This window comes from Taeniopygia guttata, chromosome 8 (assembly GCF_048771995.1).
Source record: "Taeniopygia guttata chromosome 8, bTaeGut7.mat, whole genome shotgun sequence".
Lineage (NCBI taxonomy): Eukaryota > Metazoa > Chordata > Aves > Passeriformes > Estrildidae > Taeniopygia > Taeniopygia guttata.
In genome coordinates, this window is record NC_133033.1 from 2,949,034 (window position 1) to 2,963,577 (window position 14,544).

General features: G+C 40.2%; 1 protein-coding gene and 1 long non-coding RNA gene across 11 annotated transcripts in view; one reads left to right on the plus strand and one right to left on the minus strand.

Annotated features, from left to right (window-relative positions):
• Nucleotides 1-3,928, minus strand: part of NFIA (nuclear factor I A) — a 350,804-nt gene extending 346,876 nt beyond the window's left edge. For 2 of the 10 annotated variants that reach the window (XM_030278569.4, XM_030278567.4), the window contains exon 1: nt 1,649-3,922. In XM_030278569.4, coding sequence (XP_030134429.1) covers nt 1,649-1,744 — 96 coding nt within the window. In that variant the 5' untranslated portion in view covers nt 1,745-3,922. Of the gene's footprint in view, nt 1-1,648 lie in introns of all 10 variants that reach the window. The other 8 variants (XR_012057082.1, XM_030278568.4, XM_030278570.4 and 5 more) reach the window with 8 other exon arrangements.
• The window catches only part of LOC121470361 (uncharacterized), a 60,320-nt gene that overhangs the window by 6,510 nt on the left and 39,266 nt on the right, over nt 1-14,544 (plus strand). The gene's annotated exons all lie outside the window — the stretch shown is intronic.

Consider the following 14,544-nt stretch of genomic DNA (forward strand, 5'->3'; position numbering starts at 1 on the left):
TATACAAATGGCTTGGAATAAGGCAAAATCACAGCATGATATAAATCTTGTGGCTAAAACAGGTACTTGAAAAACTTTGTTTTGAAAATGATAAGTAAAAATCAATAGCCTTATTTACAGGGGTTTAACAAGCTAAAAAAAAGTCACATGAATAATCAACAGTTTATGTGCATGCAAATACCCCTTCCCCCTCCAACTTCTCCTGGCAGAAAGTCTAATTGGAAAATCAGTACTATAAGTAAAGTGGTTAGCCTTCCCTATTCCCATTAACCAAACACTGCATGTTACATTTCACTGGCAACCACTGGCAAACCTCTAACAGACGCTTAAAAAAATTAAGAGTTTAGGAAAAAAAAAAAAACAACGGAAAACCCCGAGCCCAAACACCTTTAAAGACAAGCCACATGATATACACAATGGCTACCACCAAGCTGCAGAATAAAATCCTTCCGGATCTCACTTTTAAAGTCTTTCAAGTCCTCTGAGGTCTTAAACTTTCCAAATGATACCAAAATTGGTCCGGGGTGGCGAGGGGGAGGGAAAGCCCCCGACTTGTTTCAGCGTATCATACAATGAAAGTGATCATGCCTTGTTTTGTAATTCCACTCGCCAGTCCTTTTTTAACTGATATCTATGTGAAATGAGCTGAGGTTCACGGTCCAGTTAGGAGCGGATAATACATTCATTGTCCTGGCAGCAAACTTTTCCTCTCACTGGAAGAATTCACGCTTGCCACAAGAATAATAATTACAGAAAACTAAAAATGCGCTGCTAACGAATTAATCCCTAACGGACAACACGCTAACGAGGGCAGTAATGATTTGAGGACTCTCTTCCTCGCAACAGGACTTGCATCTTCTGCTACAATGGGCTATTGTGCATCCTCCTAACTCACTATACCTCTTATAGATTCAAGATGTCAAAGGTTGTCTGGCCCGGCTGACCATGACATGCTAGTTAACTCGTTCTACGGAGCACGTTGGGACTTTATTGAAACTTTAATTGTGCCCAAAAGCAGCTAGAGCCAGACTATGTGGGATCTGTAACACATGGCTCCAGGTCAGCACAGCCCGGGAACCTGTTCTAACGCAAACAAGCGGAGGGAAAAGTTAGATCGGGGTCTCGGATGAACGGCAGCACCTCGCAAACCGCGCTCCTTTCACACGTGATGATTTTACACCACGCCACGACCGCACCGTTCCAGGCTTTTACAGGGATCGACTCGCTTTGTAACGGACTGAACTTTCCACCTTCCCTTTTTACTAAATACTGCATGCTAAAAAATGCACGCGCACACGGACGCTGGAAAGCAGCAGATAAAATAAAACAAACTGAGCGTTAGGCAGCCGACTGAGACAAGTTACTCTGCACAACAAGGCTTTTTCAAACTACTTCTTTGCATACTTTTTTTTTTTTTTCCCTTAAGGAGAATTGAAAAAGCTTTCCTCTGGAAACTGTAGTGCACATTAACAGTCTCCTGTTACACAGGGGAAAGCACACAAGTGGGACAAGTGTGAGGCTGCTCTACTGAAGAGTGTGAAAAAAATCAAATGTTAATTTGATAAATGTGAGGTCTGGGACATTTTGTCAAAGAGGGAGGGAAAGTAGAAAAGGGAGAAAAAAAAAAGCAGCCCTGCTGCCAACTCACCATCCACCAAGTTCTGGCCGAGATGTCGTAGCAGAGCTGCCATTTGATGGAGCCGTCGGAGGTTTTCCCTGCCATTATGCTGTCAGCAAGCTTCATCTGATGCTAACTCACGGGAGATAAGACACCTAATTGAGAAAACATTTGCACTGGCATGTTGGGCAACATGTAGCCCGGTCCATACCATATGGAATCATGGGTAAAAAAAAAAAATCTCCTTGACAATGAACCAATCTCTCACAGACCCAGTGGCAAGGTGAAGTGGAGATGAAAAGTCATCTGCTCCTAGCACTGTCTTCTCCTCTCTCTCTCTCTCTCCCTCTCTCCCCCCCTCTCACTCACTCTTTTTTTTTTTTTTAAATAAGAACCCACTGCTCAACATCAAAGAGAGGCGGTCAAAATTAGGGCTTCATCACTCAGATGATTTTGGTCTGCAAGGTTTTTCTTTCCTCTTCTTTATTTTTAAGAAGAATAAAGAGATTTAATAGGACAAAGGCAGGTAGTGGACTGTGGAGGGAGATCGCCACAGGCTATTAGCCTAAAATTTCTGCTTGACAGATGGAACTGCTTAGAGACTATCATGCAATGTTTTGGGTGTTTTTTTTTTAAAGACTTTCAGTCTGATTCAGTATCTGTTTATCGCAGCTACTTTTCTCATGTACGTGACTGGGGGGGGAAAAGACAGAATAAGAAAAGAAAAAAGATTGCGTCTTTCTTTCTTTCATAATGTGCATATAATAATTAAAGCAGTGAAAGGCAAAACAAAAGTATAAACTGTCCAAGTTAATTTCTCGATCCAGTGATAGACTCTTTCTGAAGGAATCAAATGATCTGTCATGTTTTTTTGAGACGCTCAAGTTTTGCCTATTTATTGCTTCTTGATTTTAGATATCAGATCATATTGTTTGAATGAATGACTTTTCATATAAAGGTTCAAAGTGCCCTCTAAGAGCTGAACAGTCCCCTTTTCATAGATTTGTAAAATATAATTTTGCTACAATATTTTTTAAATTTGGTTTTTAATGTTACATTTCTTAATGCCATCAGGTGACATCTGCCAAACTCACAGCGGTTTGTTTCTCCCTCCTGCAAAACTTCTCTGCCACACTCAAAATTTACGCGAGGAATTGACAGATAACTTGGGAAAAGACAGCCCCAAAACAAACTGCTTTTGAAAAGTTATGAAATCACGTTTTCTGATTTTAAAATATTTTCCTGCCTAGCAAAGCCAGAGATAATCATAGATTTTCTCATCTCATTTTCCCACTTCTCCTGGTGCACTGTAAACCCAACTGAAGTATTACTTTTGTGACAGCTGACTATTAAGCAGGCAGTGAATGCTTTCCATTTAAATCACCCCGCTGTGTCACACGGAGTGACGGTTGCTCGGCTGTGACCACCACAGTCCCTGACAGGGCACTCCAGCCTATACAGTAGAGCCTTTCCTCAAGTGCTCGAAAAAATGAACTTCTGAACTGGCAAACACACTCTCGCCAGGAATATTTCTTAGGGCTGCGGAGCTATGGCTGATACAACTCGCTCACTCAGAAACAGCTACACTCCACAAATCTTTTTGTGATTTGGACACAAGAGGAAAATGTATTAAAAACATCCACTCGATTTTAAACAATATTCATTTCTGTTTGTATGAGAAAGAGGAGCTCGTGGGTGCACAATTCTTGTTTGGATTATTTTGTGTATTAACTGTTGTTTGACTATTTGGCCCCAGCAAAATTGTAATTCTGGGCTGCACAGATTACAGAACTGCCATTCAGTACAGGACAGAACTAACTTTTACTGAGCTTCAATAATACCCTTGCATTTCTGTGATGTGCCAGATGATAAGCAAATGATTTACTGTAAGCATGAACTGCTAGAGTAATATGCAGGGGTTTGGGTTTTTTTTGCCCCAGTTTTACAATCTGTTTGGACTACACATCAGTGAATGATCTATGCTACTACAGCATCCCAGTTTGCACTTTTAGCTCCAGATAGCAGGTACAATCCCATTGCTATTTACAGAAAAGGGACTGACTAGCATGGGAAGTGTTAAGTTTTATTTTGAGTCCAGAAAAAAAAAAAATGGACACTGTGCCAGGAACTGTCCTTGCTCTGGCTAGCCAAAGTATTTATTGTCTTCTGCTTCTGCAGGTTTGCTAACACTACCTGTCCTTTCAGTCTCACTGCTTATTGGGATAAAACCCTCCCTTTCCAAATAGTCACACAAAATATAAAGCAAAACTCTTAGTAACAATCAGCCCTTGAATTGGTGTCAGATTCAATTTTCTGCTGCTCTCTCTGCTCCTACCTCTTAAACCCATCATCTTACGCACCCTGCTTATTATTTATTTAGTATTTCATACCCAGTTGTGCTGCATGTCATTCTGGGCAAGTTCTGATGAATCTGTATTCTATATGGGGTTTTAGCACCTGATGTAGTTAGAGATCTGCTGATAAACTTTCTCTGGTTGCTGTATTAACCACTTCTTCCTATACCAACATATGATTTTACCTCCCAATATTAATTGTAAACACACCAACTAAATATTTTTTTTAGAACATACACTTTTCAGATTATGAATGACAGAAGCATGAAACCATTTCCTTCCTGACAGTGGAGTGGTTATGTGCAAAGAAATGAGGAGTGCTGTTGGTTAACAGTGTTTTAAATTCAGAACAATTAGGTGCAGTTAACTTTGCCATTGTTCTTTCTGATGCTGAGGATGGTGGGTTCTTACCCGTAGAGCAATTACTCCTTTTATAAACGGCTGTTGTTAATAGCATTAAAACAAGATTAAATACAACATGTTAAATATTGCAATTATTGTGGAAAATAAAATTATTTGGTGAGCATAATGGGGAGCAAATCAAGCATTTAACATGATCCAGGAAATGCTACTCCAAACAATTGCATTTGTTTTATGCAATTTTTCCCCTTTGATTGCTGACAGATGCCGTTTTGGAAACAAACATCTAAGTAGTTTTCCTTCAATCAGGAAAAAAAACACACACCAGAAAATGGCTACATGTTTTGAATTTAACTCTTGTCAATCAGCATTCTGCACAACACTCCCTGTGAATAGTGTTGGGACAAAACGATGCCTTCCAAAGACTAATAAGCAACAAAGATATTTGCTTCTAAATCAGATCTGTTTCAAAGGAAGAGAAAGCCTTCGTGTGGCATTGACATTTGTGCAGATACAGCTGCAAAATAAAAATGCTTGCAGTATAGAGTGCTATTTCAAGTTGGAAATAACTTAGGTGTGTGTGTTGTGGGCTGCAGGAGATCTGTTTTCTGACAGCTTTAGGCCTTAAGCAATGGATTGAAGTACTTGCCAGTTTCTCTCCAACTTCCTACTGGAGAAGTGGCCAACTACCCACAAATAATTTCCTTAATTGTTGAGCAGATTTACCTGCCATAGCTCGCACAAGCAGGCCCCTCTATCTTCCCTTAGCTGCAAGTTTGGATGAAAATACTGTTGTTCCTATCAAGTACATGGAACTAGCAAAGGATACTAAAAAAAGGCTAATAAAGTATATTGATTCAGATGACTGTATCAAGCTGGCATTTTACAGTCTACTGGAAACCGAATGCATGAGAGCATTAGAAATGTTGGCATAGTGGGTGGCTTCTCCAAATGTTGGCTTCTACTATTCACATCAGTACAAGAAACGCGGCAGAACTGCGGGCAGTTCCCAGTGCCAGACACATCTTTAGGATCTTAGACCTAGTTATTAGATTATCTATTACTTGCATGGTACCCATTGCTCATTAACCCTCTCTTTGTTCCCTTTACTTCCCCCTGCTTCTCCAGTTGCAATTGCTCAGAACCTTTTCAGCTCATTGCAACAGTGTGATTTAGATCTGTTCCTAATTTTGGAGGCGTTTTCCTTGGGAAGCCTCAACTTCGATGAGTTACAAGGAGGATTTCCTTATCTCGAACAGCGACAATTAGTTCAAGAGCCACGTGAGAGCAGGCAGTTGATTTTTGGGCAGCCCCTGAACTGATGCAAAGTTGCTGACAACGAGTATACTCTAGCTTTTGGAAATCGTATAATCCTGGCTCCAATCAAGAGGATCTGCTGTTGCTGAAGGCGTAAACAAGGAGAGAAGCAGCATGTGACCACTGCTGCTGCACCTTCAAGGACTCCCAAGCCAAAACAAGTGCAATGGTAAAGCTTCTACTGGTTGCTTAATGTTACACACACATTTTGGATGATCTTCCTGAAACCAGGGAAAGTAGTCCTTTGCCCTCTGCAGGAAAAGTTTGGTTTGGACTCTGCATTTCCCCCTGTAGTTCTGTTGCGTGCGTTTCTCCCTGCTCCCCTCTCACTCCTCTGATTTTCTTCCTACCATCTGTATTCCCCTTTTCCCTCATCTGAAACAAGCATCAAGATCTTGTTTCTGACAGAACGGTCTGTCAATATGGAAACACACTGACATCACAGACAGTGCTGTGACTTCATGTCTGAAAGAAACAGGAGGAACAGATGAAAGGACTGAAGGCGAAGGAATGACACATACAAACATTTTTTAAAAATTAGTAAAAATGCTTCTCTATCAAACCAAAACACAAAGGAACATTAACCCGATTTATTTTTAAGTCTAAATATAACCAACTATTTCCTAATGTGTGACCATAACTCAGTTCAACATTTTAACATGCTCTTCACCCATGAGAGGTCCCTGTGCCCCGCCATGACCTCAAGAAGGACTGAGCAGGGTGTTTAAAAACGCCAATATCAAGCATATATTGAGAGAAGCCTTTAGAGGGAAAGGAGGAATCCTGCCCTGGACTAATCTGTACCATCTAAGCAAATGCAAAATCATATATTCGAAATGAAAGTATTCTTTGAAATCACAAAGTCAGTTTGGATGCAGCTGGATCATAGGCATCATTGCCTCATTGGGGTGGGGATACAAAACATACACAGAAAATACTGAGTGCGCAGGGGTGCAATACCTTACTATTTTCTTTTTTCTTCATAGAATTAAATATTAACAAAAAGAACCAATGACTATTTATTACTAGCACAGGGGTATTTGTAGAAGAATTTAGGAGGTGTTAAAAGCCCTGCACTTCCTTTACTATTTGAATATGTATTTTGGGTTTAGAGGGCATGCAGAAGATGCTGCTTTCCTGCTATCTCCAGAGCCACTACAACCCCTTAATAAGGAGATTCATAACTAGTAGGAGAGGAGCTCAAGAAAACTAAAAGGTTAATATATTCTAACTAGATGTTGGGTATAGAATGTCAGATCTGTCAAATTTCATTACAGTTTGGTGCTCAATGAAAAAGATTTGATTTCTTTTGCCACTGTCCTACTATGTTCAAGTCACACAGTGCCAGCAGCAACCAGCCAACGACCACAGGCTGGCACTGAGCGGGCCCGAGTGGGAAGCCAGCCGCAAGGACCATCTGTTTCCGATTTCTAGCGAAGCCAAGATGTGCAGTGAAGTGCATTCCATTCACCCAGCCAGCCTTCTCCCTGCTCAAGTTATTAGTGTTACAAGTGAAATTATCTTTTCCAAACAGCGGGGGAGCTATAATCCTTATGGAACAAGGCTTTTAAAAAAGGGAAAAAAAGAGGAGGGAAAAAAAAAAAGAAAAAAAAAAAAAGACAGAAAAAAGGCCCCCCAACACTCCCCCCTCTTCAAACATCTTTTGTCAAAGTTGTCGATGACACTGTTTGTAAATTTAATTGCCATCTTCACGGGTTTTATAATTTTAAAGGATGTTTTATTAAGAACTATATTCTCTTAGGGAAGAATGTGTACGTCAGTTCATGGGCTCTAATGTAATAAACCATTCAAATATATTTAGAGGGTTATTTATGAATAAAGTTAAAAATGACAAGATGAATGCTCATTTAAGTCTCTCTAACTTGAAGTGCCTTGAAAAACATCATAGGTTTAGAAGTATAATTTAAAGTGCGAATGCATAAACAGCGCTAATTACATGCTACTTACATTGTTTCAATATGTAATGCATATGTTTAACCTCGCAGAGGAAGGATTGGTCTTGGCACAGCAATCGTGGGGATTTAAGGGTATGCTAAACTGATAACTGTAGAATGAGCTCTGACACAGGATATTGGTCTCCTACTGTTACCTAAATGCCAGGTGAAACCAAAGGATTTATAGGAGGGCGGGTGAAAAGGGGGAGGGGGAAAGAAAAAAAAAAAAAGGCTACACAATGAGGTGAAACTGAGAAGTTTATTTTCAAAGGGGGAAACATTTATCCTTTGACACCATTCCATTCCAGTGACTTTATTTCTAATATACCATGAGATTAATGATGTGGCTACTGTCACTGTGTCTGATGAACACTGGCAGAGCTGTGGAACAGTTGCTCCCCCTACTATTATTGGACATATTTGTAAATTGGCATCTATATGATGAACTCATTCTGTGTGCCAGCCAATTGGAAAAAATCTTATTCAGGAGGATAGAATTTTCATTTTTCTATTGAATTCTATATGATAGCCAGTTGGTTTAAGATTGGCTGATATAAATTTTTTTTAAATTAACAATGTTTGATAGTTTTCATGTAATATGATAATCTCAATATGACTCTTAGGCAAATCAATTGTAGATAATTAAGGAAATAAGTTATCATGAGGAAAAAGATCCCTGACATACCAGAGGTGGGGCAGTATTTAAGTCTTTGCTTAGGGAGGGCACAGTTGCTGAACATTGCCATAATGATTTACTATCCCATCCCTAAAGGACTTATTAATTCAAAAGTAATCCCATCTTAAATTAAAATCCATAAGAGCTTGTTGCATTCATTTTCTTAGTCCTTTTCAAACTGTTTCTACAGGTCTAAAACGATTTTCATGAGTGGATGATATAACACACAAAATGCAACTGTTGAATCACTTGAAACCTGATTATGAGATGAGCCCCTTCATTGGGTTTTATTTTTTCTCTGTATTTCAGAGGTGCAACTGGACACTGATAATCTCTGTTCCAGGACATTATTTGAGCTATGGCTAAGCTGATATTAACACAAATCATAACCTCATTCCAAATTTTCTGTGTATCCAGGAACATCTGCTACAGCTGCACACGTTGCCCAAATTTAGGAGGCCTTGTTTTGCCATGAGTAAAATATATTTCAGGCTGTCTGATGCTGTGAGAAGTAACCCTTCAGAATCTCTCCATGCAAGCTTGCTTCCATGTAGGTCAGGAAGAGAGGGGTGCAGAAGGACCCAAAGAACTCAAGTGAGAACTGGGGGGATTGCTCCAGCCAGCTTTTATATTTGAAGAGAGTGAGGCCAGCAGGTGAAAATGCAGAAACTCTGCACATTTCTGTCATTAACTTGTACACACACAGGATGCTGAGTGCCAGTGCTTGCTAAGGCCATGGCTATTTGTGCAGGCACAGGCAAGGATCACTTACCAGTTTGTAGATAATGCCACAGGACTACTTTTGGATTCAAATACTGAAGACTCACATGCTCTAGGAAATTAATCTCTGAATTTATCCTTTTGCTTTTACTTACTCTTCAATTTTTGGATAAGGATTTGCTACAAGTGGCTCATAGTAGAAAAGATTTTATTGTTAACCAGAAAGGACAGACAAGTCCTCAAAGCTCTCTGGAAATGGCTTTTTTGGACAAGACCTACTGAGTTCAGCAGTATGGTGGACTTTCAGGCAGCAGTGCTAAATCAGTGCCTTTTATCATCTACAGCTACATGAAAGACTGAGACTACTCCTTCCTAATGAGAGACTTCTGTAACACTCTCTGCTTAGGGCTATTCTTAAGGAATAAGGAATCCAAGACAGATGTAGCAGTGACCATCATGTTACTCTCAAAGACCAAATCCCTCAAAGCAAAGGAAATGTGAACAATTAAAACAATAAATACACTGAATCATAGGAATTTCCAGTGCCCTCAGTTCTAACTCCAGTTCCACAATAATTTGTAATTCTTGAGCCATGAATAAGTAAATCCTCTTTTGTTTAGAGATTGAGATTTAAATGCTACTAATATTAAAACCACTCTTGTTTGCTGGCTCATACATCTATTTAAATACCTGCCAATTTCTTTGCTTTACCTCTTGAGTGTCACACTTGTCCTCCTGCTAGTACCAGCTGACTGGCAGCCAGCAGGCTGAGCACTGCAGGTAAATACCTAGAGAAGTGCTTTGGCAGGGCTGAACTCTGTGTAAGCAAATTTTACAAGCAAGTCAGGCATAATCTGTTGAAGTGGCTCTGGATTACTGAATATTTAACAGTAAGATAACACTTTTGTGACTGTAAAGACATATTTACACTCCTGTGTAATCTATGGCACTGGACATCACATCACGGAATAGAAAACTCTGAATGAAGGTAATTCAAAACACATCACTCTAAATACCACCCCCCCTCCCCAGTTAACTGATCATAGAGACAAAGGAATTTTGGAGATGAAGTCTGTAGCATGTAGGTCTTCTGGCGTGGCTCCTTATATTTTTTGAAGCAGGTTTTAAAAATCTGCAAGAAACTTAGCTGGTAATAACCAACATACTAAGAAGAGCAAATATTTTTCAACTAATCAAGTTGAAAATTTGCCATGAGTTTAGAATTTATGAAACTTGATTACTTCACATATTTAAAAATCAAGTCTTATTCAACACACGGTGTATTGCCAGCAAAGAGGGTGTTATGTAGAAATTATTTGATATTTTTTCTTGTATTCACTGGATTTCCCATTAAAACAAAACAATATAACAAATGTAATTCTTTATGGCCTTAATTCTGAAGACCTGACTTTTTCCTCGTGCTAAAAGACCTTCTTTTGCAAAGCTGGCTGATAGATTTGAAAGAACTGGTTGACATTCTAGAAAACAGAAATAGAAGGGTGCAGGAACTGCAGGGTGTCCCTTGATGCATCTGCATCTTTTCCTAATGCAGGGATCCACCACTAAGAAGATGACACTTCTGTCTATGAAGGCTCTTTTAGAGGGGGTTCAGGGCCAGGTGCATTCCTAGGAGTGGGTAAAACAGGAGGTGGCTCTTTTCTGGCCACCTCAACTGTCCCTTACAGGATTTCTTGCTTCTCTGTGCTGGCAGGAGTTTGCAAAAACCCAGAAATGAGTCTGGAGGCTGCTTTTATCTTCATAGATGTCACTAGAGGAATAGTGGTGAACTTGTCTCCATGCTTGGAATCCAAGGTGCTCAGTGCTGAAAAGCTCAGGAATTATTTAAAAATGTATTTTGAAACCTTCCTGGTGGGAACAGCTGGAATGTATGCCTGTGTTACCAGCTCTAATACTAGGAGCACAAACACAAGCTGAGTCACAGTGGACGACAATGCTGCTGACAAAATGTTTTAAACTGCAAACTAAAACAACAATGGGATTATTTATGGACTGCAACTCTTATTTTAATGTCAATAAATGTACTGGATAAATTCCCCTTCATTAGCTGGAAACCTCAGAAGGAAACAGAAATATTCTGGTAAACCACAAGCTTGTTCTTAGCAAATAGATGGCTGCATTTCCACTGCCGAGGCATAGCCAGACTGCTTCTGCACTGGGATAATAAATCTCTGGGAGTGAAAAACAAAGTCTATAAAAGCAAGACCTCAAAAGTAAGGGTGTGAGACACATGGCCCTCAAGCCTCCAGAGGATGGTATTAGAAAGTATCAAGAGTAGAGTTTTTTCCTTTTTATGAATGGAAAACATGTTTTCCAAGAGCTACCATTCAACTCAAAACAAATGGTTGGAATGAGTCCCTGTCACTATGGGAGGTGTTTGCTCTCTTATCTACTGGGCTGCAGGCAGCCCAGACAGAGGAGATGCTTTGACTGCTGTGTGCTGCAAAATAGATAAAAAAAAAAAGGAGGAAAAGCACAGAAGTAATGTGTTACACGTCCCTGATTCCTGAGATATCTGAGATGCAGAAGGAGCAGTTCTTTGCAATATCTGACTCCACAGGTATGCCTCAAGCCATGGAATACACCAAGTACAGGGTGCTCTAATGTTTCCCATCCAACCTCCTGACACTTCACTCCTGCTGGTCCTGGAGAGAAACAGAGGACCCGGAATTGCCCCTGGGGCTCTCCCATCATGGGAGAAACGCCATCAGATCAGCTGAGGTCATCTTTCCATTCCTTGAGAATGCTTTTCAGAGGCAGACAGAACAAGGCACAACATCTTACCAGGTAATACTGGTGTCTCCTCATGTTTCTGGAGTGAATATTTTCATGTCAGGATGGAAAATCCAAGCGTCACAGATTGCTTTTTTGTTCTGCTCCTCAACACTTACCTGTCTTTACTTTTCCTCTCTAAATCTGTGCTTCTACGTCTTATCCTGCACCTAATGGCTTGTAAGCTATTTCCAAGATGGAAAATGTGGTATTCTCTTATCTGTGCAACATTTTGTTTATTTATAGCATGACACTAATGACACTTCGAATTTGCTTCTGAGTTTTTTCTTATTGTAAAGACAAGGCACACAAACAATTGTGTCTGGGTCTAAGTACAGTCTTAACCCCATTCAATTTATTTTAGATGCTGAGTCCTCAGGAAAAAGGACCAATGACTAATAAATCAGGTGTTCCTTCCTTCACCTACTGGGATCAATAAGAAGCAGGAGAAAAAAGTTCTTGTTTGCATGAGATAACAGAGACAAACAGCACGATGTAGTGGGTAAGAGCATATTTCAGGCTCTAACCTTTGCACAGAGGCTTAGCCTATTGTGGTAACTTGTATTTCAGCAAGACTAAAAAACTGTTTGCTTAGAAGGGAATACAGGGGTATGAATATGGCTTGCATATACTTGGAAGGCACGTAATCCCCTTTTTACTGAGCAGTTTATGTAAATCTATACTGAGTTGGGCTTCCAAACCTACAGTACGTCAATGTATTCCAAATGAGGCAAAAAGAGAGAAGGGCAAGAGAGCTCAACACCTTTATGCACAGCCCTAAACCCTCTAATCAGAAATGGATGGTACTTTGCCTAAAATGTCTCATTTTGTCTTTTAAATAAACACAAAATCAGATTCCTCCTTGTAGTTGCTTCACCTAAGAATATAGTGATCACCCTCCTAAAGGGAAACAACATTCACTATAGCTTATTTGTGTTGGGAAACCAGTGCTGTGGTGCATCATCCAAACCATTATTCCACAGTGGATTGACCCAGACAATACTTATCAAAAATGTCACACCACAAATATGAGCCAGGAACTCATTACTGGGAAAGCTGCCTAGACCAATGCGAAATTAGAGAAAATGGGCAAGTATTATGTATCAAACAATGCAAAACACTTGCATAGACTATGAACATATATCACTCTGCTTTTATATTAATTTAAACCCAGTAAAAAAAAGTTAAAAAACAAAGCTACATCCCTCTTCAGTGTCTCATCAGATTGCATTTATCTGACAGCTCCACAGGAATCCAGTGACTCTGCACTCATATTCTCCAGTCATGCCTCTGCCAGCATTTCCCTGACAGTAGTTGCATGTTTCCATCCTCCCTTAGGATGGGACACATTGCAAGTCCCATCCTCTCACCTCTGCACATCTCCTTGTCCTACTCTTTCTGCACTTCATTTTTTCTCAGACCTGCAGTCATCAGTTTCCCCAGTCTAGATCACCTTGCTCAGCAGTCTTAGCTGCACTCTGCAGCAGCACAAACTTATCCCATAGGTAATCCCATCTCTCCACATAGCCACGCTTCTGCTCAGACCTCTCTTGCTCCACAAATGGCCTCTTTCATTCTCAAAGTATTTCTAGTTTCTAATTCCTCCCACTTCCTTCTGTAACTCTCGTGCCCTGCCCCACTGGAGTTCTGTGGTCATTCCCACACCCACCTCTGTGGCAATCTACAAGTCAGAAAATACTTGATTCGTCCCTCTTAGCTGGGACAATATAACACAAATATATAGAGAGACAGACAGAGAAAGCCAGATGTGTTCACTAGCCCCTGTGCTTTTTGCCTTCTAACACCCCAGATTATTTGGAGCAGGGATCTTATTAACTCTATTTATACTGCACCTAACACATAGGGGCCATGAATGGGGATTTGATTTCTGGACAGTTTCATTCTAGAAAGTAAATGTTATGTTAAATAAATCATTAGAGAAAAGATACTGGTAAAATCTGTCTTGTTCTAGGATTTAATAACAAATGTACTATTTGGTGCATAATAGGCAATTCATTTTGCTATGCATTTACTCTATTTAAAACATAAAGCACTTAAGGATATTTGGAGTATGCAAGACTATTAGAAAATCAATTTCTATTCTGGTTTATAGCCTAACCACTTAAAGTCTTAATTTGCTACAATTCACTTTCAGATATTCTGACTCGTTAAAGTGGATCAGCTACCTCCTGAACTCTGGTTATATGCTTGTTAGAGCTAAACTATTTAATTATTGTCTACCACATCCACTCTCTCCACTTGCTTAGTGCCTACATTTATGCAGTTCAGGTTGTTTGCACTTGCTCGAGAACCTGCTGCCTCTTTTTCCAGGGTTTGGAGGAGGGAGGCTTTGGTTTCAGTGAGGGCTATCCCATTCCACTTGACAAATAAACAAACAGCAGAGTAATGGCAGGAAGTCATGTCCCTTTGGTGAGCAGGGCTCCAGCTCATCAGAGGGCAAACCAGGCAGCATCGTTTTCACTCCAGCACAAAGTGTCCATTCTTGATTCCTTGACCAAAGGAAGGAAAAGCAGAGGGGCAACGAGCACAGCACATCTGCAGGGCTGGGTTTCACAGGAAGTTATGCAGCTCCTCCACAGATAAGTTTCACTGAAGAACAAAGACTGATTCTGTTCAATGCTCCGAAAATGCTGCATTGTACCTGGACTGAGCTTTTCATTCCTTGAAAATGAGGCTCAGAGAGCAAAATCTAATTTCTCCCTCAACCTTGTTGAAATTAGCTGCACGATTTTC